Source organism: Aquila chrysaetos, chromosome 25, assembly GCF_900496995.4.
Source record: "Aquila chrysaetos chrysaetos chromosome 25, bAquChr1.4, whole genome shotgun sequence".
In the NCBI taxonomy this organism is placed as follows: Eukaryota; Metazoa; Chordata; class Aves; order Accipitriformes; family Accipitridae; genus Aquila; species Aquila chrysaetos.
Genome location: NC_044028.1, coordinates 1,703,353 through 1,722,612, shown reverse-complemented (window position 1 = coordinate 1,722,612; position 19,260 = coordinate 1,703,353). Strand labels below are relative to the sequence as shown.

Below are 19,260 nucleotides of genomic sequence, written 5' to 3'. Positions count from 1 at the left end.
TATGTTGTAAATCCTTTTCTCTGTGCTGGCAGCCTTGCACAGCTCTCCCACCTGCCCTTCCCCGTGTCCCACTGAGCCACACGACACTTCCACAGTCACTCCATGATTCTTGGCTGGGAGCAGATTTACTCTTTAGAACGATTAATCCCTCTTTGAGCATCCTGTTACCAAAAGCCATGGAAGCTGTGTCAACTTACACAACAGTGGCTCCACTCTTGCCCCACCTATTCCCAAGCTGCCTATCTTTTCTTCTCAGATAACGCCTAGGAATGGCTCGTAACTAACACGAGGCAGGAACACACGCTCCCGGGCAAGGCAGCAAGTCAGCAACTGAAGTTACAAGAATGACTGCTCTGATAAAAAGAAGAGAGCTTTGCTGCAAAACCCAACAGCACAACAGCAGTGCTTAATGAGCCCCGGCACGCTCCAAGCAGAAGGCAAGCAGGGTGGACGGAAACCCACGAGGGTTGCAGGGTTGCAGGGTGCATTCTCCTCCTGTCACACATTGGGAAGATGAGCTCTGAGGACAGAGGTGCTTTTGTGAAGGTTGCACTGCAGATCAGGAACTAGGCTAACGTGTGGTGCTTTGCTCTGGGAAATGGTTTCATGAGCTGCATGAAGCAAGCCCTGAATCTGCAAAGGTCAGTGTGAGTCCCTTGGGGAAAGAGTCCTGGTAAAGGTGGGCAACTCTGGGATCGCTACTGCACAGAGGATGAAAGCCTGGACAAGCAGCAGTCAAACAGACTACAGCAGGTATCAGGCCAGTGAGCAGAGAAAAGGGCAACGGGGGGAGACCCATCACCAGGAGAGGCCCTGGGTGAGGGTCATGATACTCACAGGGAATGGGATTTACAGCTCTAAAAAGGGGAACCCTCCCTCACCTGGATCAGAAGGGCAAATCACAGAGCACTGAGCTGCTTTTGCACCAGTGGCAGAAGATGTCTGGGAAAGAGGGAGTGCCAGGCTAGAAGAGGTGCCAATGGTGGGGTGTAGGAATGGCAGCTTGCAGCTCCCTGCCCAGGACAGCTGTCTGCTCCGAGGACAGAGGAGCACTGTGGATAGCTACAACAGCACCAGCCCTGCAAAGCAGCCTCGTATAAACCATGGCAAGGCCCTCGGCATCCCTCACATCCATCCATGGGACAGCCTGTGGGTGACAGGGATTACAAGGGAGGCTTCTCTTACCTGGGTGAGGTGAAGAAGGTGTAGAGCTTGTGGTCACTTCCAGCCAGGGCATCCAGGCCAATTTTCTTAGAGGCACTGCAGTTGTGCTCATTGGGCTCTGGTTCGTGATGGAGATAAGCCATGATGAATGGCTCAGGCTCACTTGCAATGTAGTGGTCTGCATGGGGAGGGGGAGAAAAAACAGAAAGTACTTTATAAACACCAGAGAGAGTTCCACCACAAGCCTGCTGCCAGCAGTGAACGTTCAGGGAGGAGTATCAGGAATGCAGAAAGTTGGGAGAGATGCTTTTCTAGATTGCAATTGCTCAGTCTGCAGTTCAGAGGATCCCTGAGCAAGAGACTGGATACCATTCACTGTACCTGACCAAGAGAGGGACTGGACAAACTCCCTCCAGTGCTAATGTGGCTCAACAGAAGGGCTGGGAAAAGCAAAAGGCTTCTCAGTGCCAGAATCCACAAGCAAGGATTGCACCAGGGACTGGATAATGCCCGTGACAGCCAGAACCTCAACCATGCGGTGTGGAACTTGCTGGCTACACCTGACATCCCCTCCCACACCAGTTATCTCTTGACACAGCTCTCCTTTGCTGCAACACCCAGCCCTCCTCTCCCACAGGAAGAAATAGCAAAGAGCATAAAGAGTTGGATCCATCTACGCTACCATTCAGGACTCTGTAAGTGAGCTGGAAGTGCAGTCCTGCTTCTCTGTTGTTGCTCTCCATAGTCACAATTAGGTTCACAGATGTTCTTGCCTCGATGACTTCAGTGCCAGCAGAGAGATTGTCAGCATCTGTGTTGTTTGACACCATTACGGTGATGGCTTTCTCTGAGTCCAGGCTCCCAATGGGGATCTGCACCCCGTTGTGTGTCTGAAACTCCATGGAGGCGACCTTTGTGGACACGGTGTAGTTGCTGATGTAACCAAAAGGGAAAGGATTGGAGTCCACCTGGAACATGACTTGAATGACATCTGTCAGGTTGGAAAGGGTGGTGTTGAATGCCTGGGGGATGGAGAACTGGCAGTTCGGTGTGTTTTCGTAGCAAAGCAAGTTAAAGGGATCAGACCGCTTGCCAGTGGCCTTAATTTCTCCTCCCACCAGCTCAAGGGGCTCTTCATTCAGCACTCGAGACTTCATGAGGATGCGCATCAGGCTGGAAGACAGGTTGTAGGCTTTGGGAGCTAGCAGCAAATTGTGGGAATCAGCAAGCAGCTCCTGGGGCTTGGATTCTTGTGAAGCTGTATTGACAAGGTGAATTAGGTCACCTGCCAGGAGAGAAATAAAGGTGCAAACAGAGGAAGTGGTAAATATCCTAGATAACATCTGACACCTTCCCAAAACAATCAGACAAGTCTTTCCTTACTGTCTTCTCACTGTAACTGTAAGCTGTGATCATGACCTTCCACACTGGAAGTGTTCAGTAGCCCATAGCTAAAAATAGAGCTGTCAGGAATTCCTGCAGTGTCTTGGCTAATCTACAAAGTTTGGTGGTGAATACTTAATCACAACAGGCTTTATTTTCCTCCTCCTGTATAGTGACTAGAACAGCAGATTGGGAAACAGGGAGGGAATGGATAAAGCAAATATACGTGACTAAGTTTTTGCACTACAAAGTGGAGAACACTCAAATGCGTAACAAGGAGTGCAAAGAAGGTATCTGCTTCCTCCCAGGGTAACCAGGTGGGAATTTCCACACAGTGTTCACGGGTGCCCCAGTGAAGTTTGGCACCCCTCCTCAGATTGCAACCAGGAAGGCAAGCATCTGGAAGCCATAGCTGTTACTCATTGTTTACTAAAAAGAGAAGTCCCTGGAGTATTAGTGAGTTTATTAACAACTGACATATTTAAATGTCCGCAGCAACAGCTGCCAAAGCCAGGACAACCCTGGGAAAGTGCAGGGAGAAGAAAGTACTGGGGTGCCACCCTCCAAATGTTAGATGCAATTTTCCTAACAGCTTGAAAAGGCCAAATCCCCAATGGTACAGGAGAAAGCCTGCAAAGCTTCCCTCAGCCTGCTTCTGCCCAGCACCTTCTGCAGGGAGACCTGTGCCCTCAGCGGCGCCTGGTCAACTGTCACCCGTACCTGCATGAACAAAACCGACCTGTGATGTTGAGGATGTTGTCGGCGATGCCAGTTGGTGTCACAGTGCCCTGGGTTGTTTCCCCTTGCAGAATTGTCATCATGGTCTCCAGCTTGTTCAAGGTCCTTGTCAGGCACGACTTGCAAACCAGCTCCTTGCTCACCACCTGCAAAAGGAAACACAGTTTGATTCAGTAGGAACACTCCCAGGAAAGACGAAGGCAGCTGTAGGCAAGTTCAGCTGGCTCGGTCCTGCAAAGACCTGGGCAGATTTGTTCGAACACCATTTGCACTCTGAAAGTCCCCGGGAGGTGACTGCAGAGACCATGGCTGCTCTGCTCACGCTGAGAGATGCCAAGAAGTTGGTGGTGTCACCAGGACTCTTCCACCTACCTCCCCTCACATTACAATCTGCCAGCATACAGGCAGGCATGCCAGGAGTCTGATGGAGGATGCATTAGGGTTGGAAACAGCAATAAAGGGCAGCATATTCAAGTTCCCTGGAGTTCACTTGTAACGACCAAGCACATCTCCTGCTGTTGCATCTCCTGAGCACCCCTTTGGGGCCACACATTATTCCTCCAGAACTCAACCTGAAGGAGCTGGGTAGGATTCCTGCATCCACTCCGCTATCTTCAATGGAAGCAAGATTTAGCCCTTCATGAATCCATTTCAGTGTCCAAATACTCCTGAAAGCTGTGGGAGGGATCCTGCCACTCATGCATGATGGATGTCCCTCCCTCTGCTCCCAGATGTGTCCAAGAAACAGAATGTTCTAGCCATGGCCTGGAGCTCCCCGCACTCTCGAGGGCTGGATGGGAGGGGACTGAGGCAACACATGGAAGCTGTTACCACAACCCCGTTCCTAGCTCTTATTCATCTTTTTTCTTTTAACCATCATAGGATTCAGACGTGATTCACCGTATGTTTTGACAAGGAATCAAAACAGCATCTGCAGGTCTAGAATTCCCCCTTTTCTCCTTTTATATGTAAGCAATGAGAAGTGAGGACATACTATGTAAATTAGAGTCCACAAGGCACAGTCAGCTATCAAGGAGGTGGGGAAACAAAAGGGTTATGGGGAGGAACCACCCAAGAGGAGCTACTGCTTAGGAAGGAGAATTCCCTAAGAAGACTGAGATTCTTTTTTTCCACCTCTAGGAGAAATTAATTCTGATTTTTCCTCTCCCCTGTAGGTAAAAGCAAAAGTATCAGCATTGATTGACACTTCTATAGGAAAGGAAATGTGTGAACTCTGCACTAGTCTCAACCACTTGGGAAATTCTAGATTACTGTTTTTCTAAGCTTTTCATTCCAATCCAGAGCACAAACTGATCCTGGAACGTCAGCTTTTCCCGTGGAACAATAATTCTATTTCTAGACCTAAGCTTCCACAGCGAGATCAAGTCGCAAGGCAGAAGCACGTGGGAGAGACAGAAACAAACCAATCCAGCATCAGAATGGGATGTGCCGAACCCCAAATCCCTGAACAAAGATGAACAGAAAGAAGTGATTCTTGAAGTTTACAGACTTTGAAGAAGAGAAAGGAGCAGCAGAATAGGGACTCTGTGGGTGGGATGCAGTAGTCTGTCCATCATTTCAATGACAGCCTGTTCCCGCTGAGCGAGGTTGCTGACCTGGCTGGGGAGGCGAAGTGCAGCCAAAGCCAGGGTACCTGACTCCAGTCCCGAAAGCAAAGATTTGGGAGGGCTGGGAGGAAGAGCACGCCAGAGCCGACTGGCTGACCACCAAACCCCAAGCACATTATATAACTGGGCTCTCTTCCCTTTGCCCATCTGACAAAACATATAAAGCCACTCCTAAATCCACCAGGCAGCAGCCCCAGCACCAAGGAGCTGAAACTGTGAGCTGGCTGGGGAACACAGCGCTTCCAGTCAGCAGTGGAGCAGAGCAGTGTTTCTAATCTTGTATGGTAAAAATCGGGCTGGAAGGAACATCAGTCCTTGGCGCTGTCCCCTGGCTCAAGGCAGGTCCGGCTCTACTTGTGTTACTCCTGATGGAGTCCAGCCTGTCCTTGGAGATTCTGCAAGTCCCCCAGCAATTTATTCCAGCGCTTCTCCAGTCTGTCGAGGCCTCTCCTACAGTCTCCATCTGCAAGTGTGGGAACCTACTTGCTAGCAAGCTGCCACACCAGGGCTGATACCAGAGAAGAAGCACAGAGTTCTTAGGCGCTGTCTTCCAGCACATGAATGCATCATCTTATCCACGCCTGCTAGATCGGTGGCACGGCAAGGTGCAGAGCTGACAACACTTAGGACATCACCACAGAAACCCTAATGATGTCAACAAGTGATACCTGTTCTCCCTGTGTGGTATGTGTTGGGGGGAGAGAGAGAGACAGGGGAGCAGGACAAGAATTGAAGAGCATCTAAGCTGCACCTGGAAGAGCAGGAGGCTGGAGGTGGTGATGGGGAACATACCGTGCACTGTGCCAAGGCAGCTGAGATCTGCTGGATATCATCAACTGTGTTGACCTTCAGTGAGTTCAGGGTTTCTGTGATATTGTTGCGAGTCCAGGTCCGGAGTTCAAATTCATTCCCAGTCTCAGGTTCCAGAAGCATGGACCGCTCATACTGGTGGGGGAGAAAAGTAGGCAGAGTGAGGAAATGTATCAGGTTGTTTCAGAGGATGATGAGCTGTGCTGAAGTCACCTCTTCCCTGCACTCTCTATCTCCCTGCCTGTGCTCCTCCCCAGCGTGTGATCTAATGAGCTGTTTTTTCAGCAGAACTTCCTCAATTTCACTTGTGCTCTCCAAGCAATTACCTTAACAGCCTTGCACTTGACAGCTAAGTAGTACACCAGTGTGCACTCCTTACCCAGCTAAGCACAGTGCCTGTGCTCAGGGGGATCGCCCCTGCCTGGCTTCCAGGCATGCAGCAGGCTCTTATCAGGCAGGACAGCATGAGTATAGACCAAAATTCCTGCCCTGCCTACAGAGATGCACATGGAGGGACTGGGCCCTACTTTAGGCAGGAGTGAATGTAAATGCTGCCAGGAAGATGACGCTCCTGCACTGTGGATTAACAGCCTTATATGCAGGCAGACCTTTCCAGCTGCACTAGCGGAGCAGTCAGAAGAAGGAGGTCTCCTTAGCACCCCAGAGCATCACCTGAGCAGCTACCGGCAGTTTCCGCCCTGCTGAGTTGGAGTGGGGTGGCTAGCTCAGAGGAAGTGTGAAGGAGGCGGGGGAATTTGGGCTAAGATTTCTGTTTCCAAATTCAGTATTTAGAATTGAGGTTGGCAGTAAAAACTATCTGAATATGAGGGGAAAAAAGCAGACTGCATGGGAGATGCCCAGGTCACTGCCTTCTCTGGGACCTCTGTTTTATTTTGCAGCCCCTCTATTTTCCCTGGTCATTGCGTGTCTGGAGCTTGTTACTATTTCCGATGCATGAAAATAGCTCCAGCCCAGCTCTCAGCATGCACGTACACCAATTTACATGAAAAACTGTAGCATTAGTCATTTCCCTACATCGCTGTACAAAACCTGGCCAAAGAACATTACCGGCAATTGCAAGGCCTTCTGGAGGCCCCTCTTGGGCAGGGAGTGCTGCTTTACCTCATTTAAGATGGTGATGAGGGCCAGAGAGTACTCAATGACCTGTTGAGGGTCCCCTTGTTTCACGAAGCCCTGGAGCACGGTGTCAGTTTGATTGTAGAGCCAGTGGGAGAGGCTGGGGAACCCCTCGGGTAAGCCGATTTCCAAGGAGCTGCCAAGGGAAAGAGGCATTTGGGTTAAGTGCAGACTGTCAAACGGGGCTGGGGGAAGAGGGCAGAACATGCCCTTGAGCTGGGAAAGAACACGAGGGGAGAAGCAGGTGGTTAGACAACAAAGACAGCACTGCTAACGCCTGCCCTGGTACCCAGTTTGCACCAGCTGTAGGTAGGAACATCGTGGACCTGAAGCCAGGTTCCTCACTGGTCCAGCTCTGTGAAGCTGCGGATGAAGGATGCACACGGGTGCATCGAGCCCAGAGGAGAAAATCCAGGTTTAGTTTGATGAAGCAGAACGAGCACTAAAAACAGTGTCGGTGTGCTGGGAGGAGCTGCACTGCTTTTGGCATCGCTCCCTGGGGTCTGAGGAACAGCTGGGACACAGATCCTCCTCCGCAGGCACTGCAGGACTGTGAGCTCCAGCCTGGGAGGCCGGGACCACATGTACAGCGCAGGGAGCTGCAAATCAGCCTTGAGAAGGAGCAGTCCTACAGCTTGGTCAGGCAGCAGAGACCAGCTCAGGCTACTGCCCAAAGACCTGTGGGCGCTTGTGGCCTGCATGGAGCACACTGGAAACCAAGGGGCGTATGCAGAAGGGATAACTGGGCTTTCATGGTACCGGCCCTGCTGAGACTCAAGCTGCAATCCTTTCCATCCTATTCAAATGCACGTGCTCTGCACCTCGGCTACGTGAGACCTCCCTGGGTCTCAGCAGTGGGACACCAGGCCACCCGCAGCACCAGAGCTTGGTGCTGCCAACTCTCCTTTGAGGGCTCCAGATGCAGAGGTGGTGGAGCACAAAGCATAGAGATCTTCTGAGAAAGTGACATCGTGCCTTCAAAGCAAAGTGTCACCAGGGAATTAAGGAGGTGGTCAGGAAAGCAGTAACATGGGAAAGTCTCCCCCTTGAGCGATGATCCACAAAGACTGGAATTCTCTATATTACACTTCTGCTGAGCCTCCCCTCTCCTTCCTGCCAACAGCCTCTTCCAGGAGGCAAACGTGTCACCCAGGATCTGCCGAGCCCTTCAGGACAGGAATCCAGTGGTCAAGCCCCGAGACCGTGACTCAGGAGCCTAGGCTGAACACTGGCACTGCCGCGTAAGCCCAGGCTGCGAGCGGCGGGTCTTACCGGTTAATGGCCACCACGGTCGCTCCCAGCTGGTCCTGAACAAGGACCGACACGGACACCATGAAGCCACTCTCGTGAAAGCCCGGGGGCAGGAAGGCACTGTGCTCGGCGCGACTGCCCTTGTACACGCAGAACTCGTGGTAGTGCCCGGCCCTGCAGCGGGATGCCAGGAGGATGTACACCAGCGGGCCCTCCGCGTCCTCCGTGTCTCGCCAGCCTGCAAAACAAACCCGAACAGGGGGTCCGATGGGACAAGGGCACGGCGGGGCCGAAGCCGCCATCCCGAAGCCCAGGCCGTCCGTCAGAGCTGGCACTGCCTGGCAGTGCCCCTTCCTTCCCCCGGTGTGTCCCACCGCGCTCAGCCCTTCGGCATGGCACCTGCCCTCACTGCTGTCCCCAGCAAGGGGTCACCCCGCTCTGGCAGAGGGACAGGTTGTCTCCGCAATGGGGACAGCTTGAGGACTCCACCGGGCTGGAGGGAAGTATTCAGAGCCTGCGGTGTAAAGCTCTGACCCTCTTTGTATTTTTCTGATGTTTAGGGGTTCCTGCCTAGGTCTTGTAACGTTTAAAAGGATTTGTGAAGAGTTCATGAGCAGAATAAAAATGGGAATAACTCTTCTGGGGCTGGGAACAGCACTGACCCAAAGCCACAGCTTCTGTACAAGCCCTGCAAAGCCTGACATTAGACAGAGGCTCAGCGCAGCCCTCAGGCAGTTCAACACCTCAGGAACAACTGAGTCTAGGATAAAACCTGCACAAAGGTTTCCTTGGAGCTCCCAGGAATTATGGGGAGTCTTGTGGGAGCCGGGCAGTTGGGAAATTCACTGCACGTTTGCCAGTGAGCACCAGTGAAGGTGCTGGCTCTGTCAGGGCTTGCTGCACTGGACGTCGACCAGGGTCTGGATCCTGCGTGCTTCACTTCAGCTTAAAAACAATCACTAAGAGCTAAAATTCCCACCACTCCAAAGAGGATTTCATAATTATTCTGGGTAGCTCAAAACATACCAAAGTTACAACCATATCATGCTGAATACACTTCTGCTTCTCCCCCAGCTTAAGCTGGGCTTTGGTGACCAGCCACCCCAGAACCAGCAGAATTCATCATCTCCTCTGCAGCGTGGCTTCCCAGCATTTGTGCACAGACAGCATTAATCTCTAACACTAATCATTTGGGGAAATATGGTTTTCAGAGGCACTTATTCCTTGGCCCAAGGCTACAGGATGTCAGCCAGGCCACTTTTCCAAACCTAGACTCGTTGTTGCTGTCTCTGCAGCTGGTTGAGAAGATAACTGCTGATGGGAACATCCAGCCCACATGGCAGAGAAGGCCCCAGTGCTTCATCTTTTGACTCTTCCCATATATGTGTGACTCAGTTTTGGGCACCTATCTTCTTTTTCCTGCACTGACATACCAGTTTCTTCTGCAAGTACTGTCCTGGCCTGGATATCACCATTCAACTACATGAAATAGGATTTAAAAAAGTGCCTGCCTGCTACCCTGAGTTTTAGAGCTCCATAATTTGGGCACACAAAGCTGCTCACGGTCCAAACTTTGGAGATGAGAAATGGAAAGATCCACTTCTAAACTCAGCCCTGGCCAACAGTGTCTTGGGGTAGGAGCTCGGGGTAAAGAAAACATCTGTGGGAAGAAGGGCAGCTGGTAACACACTGGTCATGAGAAACCTTTGCCCATGAGGAGCAGAGAGGGCTGGCAGGTGCCCAGCACCGCTGTCCGTACGCTCTCACCTGAACACTCAAAGTGCACTTTTGCCATCAGTGCCCTGAGGGGTCCTTTGGGAGACAGCCGGCAGGATCCTCCAACGGGCGGCTGGTTTGGGAGCAGGTCGATGGAGGCAAATCCTTCCTCCCCTGTTGTGAGGTCTGTGATGTGAAGGGTAAAAGTATATCCCTCCCCATCCTTCAGTGCCCCTTGCCTCAAGACCAGGTTCATTCCTGTGTCGCCAGTGGAGGTAGTTTTTTTGTCCAGGATGAGAGACTTGTTTTTAAAGCTGTGTGCTGCCCATCTCTATAGAAATGAAGAGGGGAAAGACAGGAGAGGTTTTGTTTAAATCTGAAGTTATGTCCTTAAAATGTTTTCAGATTGAGTCTCTTATAAAAAGTAACAGATTTCTAGTGGGAGCATCTGCCAAATTTGCAGTTGATAATTCAGCTTTAGTCTTGTGTGCTACAGCAACAAGAACTGGAACCTTTCCAAAATGTCTGGTGGGAATATTTCCACTGTGAGATCTACTTTAGTCTCTAGGATTACATCACCCTCCGACAGAATATTTCATAATACAGAATACAAAACACAGGAAATAAATTAAGTACTGGTGGAGTCTCCACGGGATACCATGTTTTATATGCTTCAAGCTGAACGTGTCCTGGATGGTTACTGTTAATAGCACAAATGTACAATTGTGATAACAAGAGAAACAGTGCGATAGCCAGCCGGAAAATGCCATGCAAGTACATGCTGGGCTTGCTGGGAGCAACACAGATTAGCTCTCGCAACAGGACCTTCACTTCCGAGACCTACTTCATTCAACAGGTTGCAGAGATGCTGCGTAGTGGAATCTGTAATTAGAGGAGGGCATGAGGGACCTGGGGGATCAGAAGAGACTGAACCACCTCTGCTTGAGCCACCAGAATAATGGGCAGAATGCCAGTCAGCAGGGAGAAGAAAATATTCTACAGACCTCTTCTAGGAAAAAAAGTGGCTTTTGTGTGAAACAAGCTGGTCACTCATGGGCTTGGCTTGAAAATGACCCAGCAAGGACTCGCCCTTGGGTAGGTCGAGACACCGATGGAGGACTGATAAGCCATGTGTATCGCAGCCTGCAGGCACAACCCTGGGCAAGGGAAAGCTCTGGACATCTCCCAGGGTGTCCAGTGGTTACAGGACATGGGGAATCTGCTTCACAGGCTTTCCCAGTCTCCTCCATGCTGCTGAGACATGGCACGCGGGAGCCCCAGGTCACACCAGGCAAGCTTCACGGAGGGCCTGTTTTAAAAGTTCTGACTCTGCAAGCCAGTCCTGCAGCCACTTCCAGGGGCTGTGATGAAGAGACCAGTATCAGCCAGCCTTCTTCATCCCCTCAGCCAGACCCATCCTGCCACTGCATTTATGGTGAGAGATTGTTTCCCGTCCTTGTCTCTACAGCAGTTGAGGTCCAGGACTTTATTTCTCACACAGCTCTTTCCACCCTGTCCTCTCTGACTCTCCCCTTCTCCCTGAAGTCCACCAAAGGTGAAGCAAAGACCAGCATTGCTGATGACTTTACCCCAAGCTTGGAGTCGTTGTGACAGTTCTGGCAGGTGCCCTCCAGGTAGACGTAGGAGCTCTTGCTCACTTCATAGACAGACTGAGCTTTGCAGGAAACACACTCCAGGGACACGATAGGGACTCCCCCCTTCTTGATGAATACCTGGGGAAGCAAGAGGCTCCATCAGAAAATCTGAGACAAAAATACAGACATTGAACAGGGAAGCAGACATCCCAGCACCTGGTTCTGCAAGGAGGAATTGCTCCGCACCCACCCAGTCTGTGCTAAGGAAACAGCAGAAAGGGATTTCCAAAGGATTTCTTTCATGTCAGACTTAAGCTACATCACTTTTCTTACACTGGCCAGTTCTTCTGCCACTGATTTTCAGGAGCGACCCAATGCCAAGATGGGCCGATCCAGGTAATTCTGGATTTACTTTATTTATACTTTTTAACAACATAAATCACTTTCAAAATGTCCCTCTGGTACCCTGTGCTGAATTCCCAGCAAGTCCTGCTTGTGCTGTTGGGTGGGGATGATGCTAACTGAAGCACTGTGCTGTACTGACCACCTCAGGACAGCTATTAACCCTACAAAAATGGGATCCGTGTTAAGAGTTTGGAAAAGAGCAGTCTAACTGGGAGGAGGAAAGCCTCCATTACAGCACAGACCAAACATCTGGAGAACACCTGCCCCAGGAAGAAACTGCAGCTCTCCTTTGTTTTCAGTGGGCCAAACTCTTGGTCCTGCCTCTGCAGCTGTGGAGCGCCTGACCTGGTGGGGTCACAGCAGATCTGCCATGGACACACGAGTGTGGGGCTGTGGGTCCCTGTCCTCGACTTGGAAGATTGCTAAATGGGAGGTGTTTACAGTCCAGAGTAACAGAGGGCTCAGGGCAAGCCAGGGAGCGTGGGTTTACTGAGGATGTGCTGCCCTGTGCAAAGCCAGCATGGTCCTGCTGTCTCCTTCATCCCTGCTCTGATCTACAGAGCTTGCACTAGAACCACATGCCACGTTTCAGGACACGACCCTCAGGCTCTCAAGAGCACTGCCTGTGCAGAACCATCATCATTTCTGACACTACCTATATCCCCGAGAGACAGGAATGATGACAAAAATAGCCAGAAAACACAGCTCCCACTGGGCATCAAATGCATTTTGCTCTACAGCCTGGAAGAATCACCTTTTCCAGAGTGGCATCTTGTTTCAGGCTTTTAGCTCAGATCTAAGCTGCACATCTCAAGACATCTACCACACCTCCCCGGCAAAGCACTCGGAGAGAGGAGAGCTTTAGAAGCACTGGTGGTTCAGACACAATGGCTATTGAGCTCTGACCCCTGTACTTTGTCTAAATTCCTTTAATCCCCTAGGAAATGGGGTTGTCCAGCATTCGACAGAGCCCTCTGCCCTGGCATAATGAATATTTTGAATTCGAAGACAGACAGTAATGAAGACATTGTTTAATATGGCAGACTTTTAAAAGAGGATAAATACTCCACAGCACTAAGCCGGAGCGCATTGAAGCTTCATTCATTCCTACAGTATTTGCAAATTTCCTGCGACACTGGAATCATTGTTTTGCGCTCATGCATGGAAACCAGATAGTACGGAATGTCCTTGAAAGACTATCAACTTAATTTTTTTCTTTTTATCCTCCAGCTTTGGTTTAAAACCCAGGCAGTAAGAGTTTCCACTTTCAGACTAACTATATCTCTAATTGCCAAACGCACCACGATGAATGTTTCTGACATAAACCATAACTGCTGCCGGACTGCAGATGCGTTCAGTGTTAGGTTTAATTTGACATAAACAACATGCACTTAAAAAAATCCTCCCTTAAAAATATTCAGAAGGAGAGAAGAGAGGAACTGTTGACAGTAAAATTAAGTACCAACTCTTAGGAAGCTCTCTCTGGGCAAAAATCATGGAAGAGCCTGGTGCTGTGACATGTGAAGAGCCCAGGACTGCACATGGTGCTGGACGAGCTACCAACCATGGACTCCGTTGCTGTCCTCCTACGGCAGATCTGCAGTCGCAGACTCAGTCCCAGGAACGGTGGCCAGTACCGTTCAGGGCTGGGTCACTGCCGCATCCTCTGCACAGAGAGGGACTAACACAAGGTCTATAGGAAGGAAGAAACTAAAAGGACTTGGCAGGACAAGGAAAAAGTGCTCCCCAAGGCAGCATAAGATGAACAGATCACAGAAATACCAGTGTTTGTTCCTGCCAATGACCTGGACGGGATCGGTTATGGAGCCCCAGTGATGCCCTAAAATCTGCTTCCCCTGCTTTCACGTGCTGGCTGGTGCAGGTAGATAGCTGTACTTCCACATGCCCAGCTGAACTGGCACCAGCTCTCACATCGGGCCAGGGGAAGCAGCGTGGGGAGTCACCCATGGCTGGGCATGGTCCTGAGCCAGCAGCACTCTCCTCTACAAACATCCTTATGAAAAGGGCCACGGAATTCCAGCTCGGCTGCGTCCAGCAACAGGCACACAAGGACAGAAAGCGACAGTTGTCTGCGGTACGTACAGTTTGATTTGTTGCCTCGGGACTCATACCCTCCTTCCTGACGGTGAGGTCGAACGTATACTCCACATCTGCTTCTAATACAGCTTTGGAAATTGTGACAATTCCTTCCTTGGCACTGAAATTCAGAGAGCACCCTGCAGCCGAGCTCTGCTTGCAAGGAGAAAAGAACTTTCAAACCCTCCTTGGTACGGGTGCACATCAGGTTAGTCCACAGCCAAAACATTCAGGTCCACACAAAGTCACCGTTACAGATCTTACTGTGCAATGCCACCACTGGGGTGGGAGAAACGGGGTGGTGTGTGGACAATAAAGCACATTATCCTATTCTTCAGGTTAGTAAGCAGTACTTGGAATACGCCTGTATTTCATCTGAGCTTCAAATTCTTATTTTATAGTAATTAATTATTCATTAAATAGCTTATAAACGTTGCCAAACAACACAAAAAGCTCACATGAAACTCAAAAGTCTAATCCACACACTTCACATCTTTCTATTTTGAGGTAAAGATAGAAAACAATGACTTTTTACAAGCAAAAGAATCCCACGTTCAATCAAAAAATGCTCCTGAGGAGGATCTCCCATAAGAATTTGAAGGGCAGGTCTCCCTTGCCCTTCTATCACTGTACGGTCAGACCATTTCAGCATGTGAGGACAGTGACCTGCCTGTGACCACAGTGACCATGACTTGTGGTCTCTTGACTCCTCCAATTAGAGATATTTAACTGTTAACGCACGAGGGACCAGAGCCCTCAGCCCCCTGGACTGCAGTCAGCAGCTCTGTAATGCCTTCAGGTTATGGAAGCAGCTACACTGAAACTCTGAACCAGAGGCCAAGTACAAGGGAAGAAGCAATGCGAATGCCTCAGCTTCCAGTGCCAATGCTTCTGCCATGCACAGGGACGCTGTGCAGCACCGGACTGCAGCAGGATGCACTGCATAACTCTTCACAGCAATTTTTGCAGCATCATCCTGAGCTGGGAATTGGGAAACCTTTGCAACCCTCCTTCCGGAGCAGCTTTGTTAAAGATGCTCACAAAAGCTTCCCTCAACACCATTTCATCCCAGACACGTTTGTAGTGGAGCTGACAAGCAGCTGGAGCTCCCCAATGATCACCCTCTCTGGCTGTGCAAAACCGCTCTTACCTTGGAGGAGAATGTACAAGACCAATCGTATAACAACGGAGTCTGTTCACCATCATCCAAGTTCGGGTCATAGGATTTCTCCCCATCCAAGATTAAGTCCTGAGTGTTGGACCATACACGGTATGACCCCCCATCAATGATCGGGACCAGCTTACTTGGTATCACAGTTACATTGGCAAAGATGCTTTTGGACAGTGGGGTATCTCCAAAGGAGACAATAAAGATGAAGCAATAGTTCCCAACTTCCAGGGCAAGTTTTGGTATAACTAGCTGGGGCCTGTTCACATCAACGTTTGGCAGACGGATCCTGCTGGAGTCATCCAAGTTCATGCAGCTGGGTGCTCGGTAGATCTCCCACAGGTGCTCCGTCTGGTACTTGATGCATCCTCGGAGGTCAATCTGTGCCTCTAGGTAGTTCCTCTGGGACCGCTTCATGACTACTTGAGGGGGCAAGGCTAACTCCACCTCTGGCTCCTCACACTCCAGGACTTTCACAGTGACAGTGAGGTGGGCTATGAAGAAGCTGATGAGATTGGTGGCATTCACCTCCACCAGGTAATCCCCAGGGCTCAGGTAAGAATAGTTGGCTACTGCAACCCTGGTCATTTGAGTGGAAGAGCCATCCCCAAAGGTCCACAAGAACTCAACACTCCTGCTGCTGGGCACCACCACTGCTTCAAACAGTGCTGTTCTGTTGACAAAGGCATTGGAGGCAGTGAGGGAGACTTGGACTATCGGGTCTTGGACCTGGATGGTTCTGGTGATATTGATACCTCCCAAGTCATTGAAAGCATTGAGGTGAATCTCGAGCAGACCTGCAGCTTCTGGAGTGTAGGAAACACTCTCTCCTGCCACAGTGACCACAGATTGGCCTCGCTCTTTCCACAGGGAGAACTGCCAAGAGAATGACACACGGGAGCCACTCTCCACCTGGGCACTGAAGGTCTTCTCCGTGCCAGTGGGTATGCCTTCCTCACAGCAGTTCAGGAGCCTGACATTGCGGATGGCCTCCAGGACAGAGATGAGCACCTGGGCATGTGCAATGCTGATTTGGTTCTGCACCGTCACAGTCACCAAATAATCGCCGCTCTTGGTGAACTCGTGTGTGTACTTGGACCCGTTGAGCACCACAGAGTAGTCCCCACTTATGCTCACCAAGTAACTCACAGAGGTACCTGACAACATCCTGATCACAAAGGTGACCTGTTCCCCTGGCTCCACCACCTTCTTGCTGGCAAGAACTTCCAGTCCTTGAATCCTGTCCAGCACAGAGATATTCCTGCTGGCCAGAGCCCAGCTGATGTCATTCGATGCATTCAGATAGACTGTATAAAACCCTGCTGTGGGGAACATGACTGCCACAGACTGGCCAGTCAATGTGCCATTTGGCACCTCCCAAAGCCATGTCACTTCAGTCCCTTTCTGCAGCTCTCCCTCAAAGACCACTGTGGAGCCTGATGAGACGTATCTACAGTCCAGTTCTGCAGTCCCTATACTCAGCCCCTCTATGACCTCCTCTACCCAGATACAAATTGTTGCATTGGTTGAATCCAGCTTGTTTTCTGCCCCAATGACAACCTCTATCACTCCAGGGCTTTGGAAGGAGCGTATAATAAAGGGTTCAGAGGTAACAGGAGAGAAGCCATCCTCTAGGTACCAAACGTATGTGATGCCAGTGCCACTGGTTATGGTGGTACTTATGTTAACAGAAGCATTAATAGCAACTGGGTTTGGGAAGGCATAAGGCTTTAAAAGACCAATGCTTTCGATGAACTCCAGTGTTCTGTTAGCAGTTGCATATCCCAGCATATTAGTGGCTTTCAGATAGACAGTGTAGTTTCCAGCTTCTAGGATGCTCAAGGAGAAGGTTTTCCCAGTGAAGGTCTGCACAGCATTGCCATCCCTTTGAGCTACCCAGCTGTAAGAGATGTTTGTTCCCTCTCTCACTACTGCCTGCAAATGGAGTGTTTTGTTAGTTGGGAAATAGATGTCCTCCACCAGGTCACTGCTAGCCACCTGCAGGCCTTCAATCTGCTCCAGGACGTAGACATAGATGCTGTCCTGCAACGAGCTGATCTTGTTCTCTGCTGTCACAATGACATTGAATGTGCCCACGGACCGGAAAGTGTAGGAAATTGTGGAGGACCCTTGGATAGGAGTGCACCGATCACAGAGGATCCACGAGTAGCGAATGGCACTGCCAGCTGCAAGTGTGGCTACAAAACTCACCGAACCATTTAATGGCACCACTGTCCTGCTGGCATTGATGGTCAGCCCATGGAGCCGACGTTTCACTTCGACGTCGATGATGGTCTCGTTAAAGCTCACATCGTTCCGGCCCATCACACTAATAGTGTAATGGCCCGTGTTGTTGTAGGAGTGGGTAGCAATTTGCCCAGGCTGGGTAGTGCCATCTCCAAAGTCCCAACAGTAACTCACTTTGGTTCCATTCATGCTGGCAGAGAACAGGTAGATCTGGTTCAGCTCCAAAACACTTGTCCCGTTATATTCAATCTTTGCTACCCCAACTGGTTCCTGAACCTCCACGAACGCTGTGTCATTGTTGAAAGAGACATTGTTGGAGACGGTCACTGTGACCAGGAAGACTCCTGTGTTCTTGTAGGTGTAGGTCACTTCAGTCCCACTCGATCTAGTGGACTCATTGTTCCCGAAATCCCAGCGGTAGCGGTACTGGTAGAGAGGCACAGCACTGACCTGGAAGCTGCTCTCTTCACCAAGCCTTACGAACTGCTTGGAAAGGAGAAGGGTGACGTTGACTATCTCTGGCTCTACACAGACGCTGGTGAAATAGTGAGCCTTGTTAAACCTGCTTGAGAGAGTCAGGGAGAGGGGGAAAGTCCCACTTCGGGTGAAGTTGTGCATCACCACAGGGTCCCCGCTGATTGTGACATTGGACGAGCCATCTCCAAAAGTCCAATCAAAGATGTATTCATCAGGATTCCCCGTCACATATGCGGTGAGCTGCACATCCGGGTGCTCAAGGATGCAAGAAGTAGGCTCTATTTTGAGTACTTCCAGGACAAATATCCGAACACGCACAGTTTGGGAGACAGAGTTCACAGGATTCACAGCTGTCACGTTCACAGTGCAGTTGATGTCCTTTATGTACACGTGTTCCACCACTGGCACCTGACTCCTCAGCACCGTCCCGTCCCCCATATCGAATATCCAGGTGATACTGTCCCCCGTCTGCACTGAGGCATTAATGGTCACAGATGCTCCCAGCTCTGCTGCCTCATCTGCGGAAACACGGAGCCCAGTTATCTCTTCAAACACTTGGTAGCACTCAACTGTCTCCACACTGCTTATGGTATTGTTCGCTGTCACAGTGATGTTGTATACCCCTCTTCTGGGGTAGCTATATGTCACTGTAGACTGGCTCTCTGTGAACAGTGAGGACCCATCCCCAAAGTCCCAGGTGTACACAACACCATAAGGAGACGGCAACGGATCGGCTCTGAAGGTGACTGGACGGCTCACAACTAAAACATCCTCCTCTGCTTCCATCTTCACATCAATCAGATAACTGTAGATGTGAACTGGGGTCAAGTGGGTGAGGTTCTCAAACTGGTTTGACACAATAACCACCAGGGCATATTCACCTGCATTGGAAGAGAGCAGAAAAAGACCAGTTGTGAGGACATGCTTGTGCAACAGCTTGCTCAGTGCTGCAGCAATGTGGGGAGCGTGACGGGGCACTGCAGGGAGATACTCTGCTCCTGCACTGCGCACACCCTGGGCCTCCCTCCTCCGGTCCAGGACAAGCAGGAATTACAACCAGGCCATGCATGTGAGGACCAAACACCAATTAAGAAGCCAGTCCGACATGACACAGAGAAAAGATTTTCTTTCTATTCGCTCACAAAACAGACCCCCTTCCTGCTGCCCGCAGTAGCGGTTCCTACCCCTGTTCCCATCAGCATGGAGCTCGCCTGCCACTCGTCTATCTGCTGAGACTGCCCCAAAAGGGGACTCTGTGTGGTGGACCTGCTTCTTACAAACTTCTCCTAGAAACAGTTACAGAGGATGGCAATTGCTAGAGACTTCCGGTCACTCTGGCTGTTTGCTCAGGAACAAGGTAATGACTTTCAAGCCACTGTTTTATTGGAAGGTGCCTGGTACCCTCTCGCATGCCCACGCCCCTTCTTTCCCAAACAACCGTCCC

General features: G+C 50.5%; 1 protein-coding gene across 1 annotated transcript in view; it reads right to left on the bottom strand.

Moving 5' to 3' along the window:
- The window catches only part of PKD1 (polycystin 1, transient receptor potential channel interacting), a 99,584-nt gene that overhangs the window by 21,345 nt on the left and 58,979 nt on the right, over positions 1 to 19,260 (bottom strand). Inside the window, 10 exon segments of the mRNA XM_030001267.2 lie at positions 1,186 to 1,342; positions 1,847 to 2,449; positions 3,287 to 3,431; positions 5,706 to 5,858; positions 6,846 to 6,996; positions 8,133 to 8,349; positions 9,879 to 10,158; positions 11,417 to 11,560; positions 13,931 to 14,077; positions 15,075 to 18,697. Of these exon segments, the coding sequence (XP_029857127.1) occupies positions 1,186 to 1,342; positions 1,847 to 2,449; positions 3,287 to 3,431; positions 5,706 to 5,858; positions 6,846 to 6,996; positions 8,133 to 8,349; positions 9,879 to 10,158; positions 11,417 to 11,560; positions 13,931 to 14,077; positions 15,075 to 18,697 (5,620 nt within the window).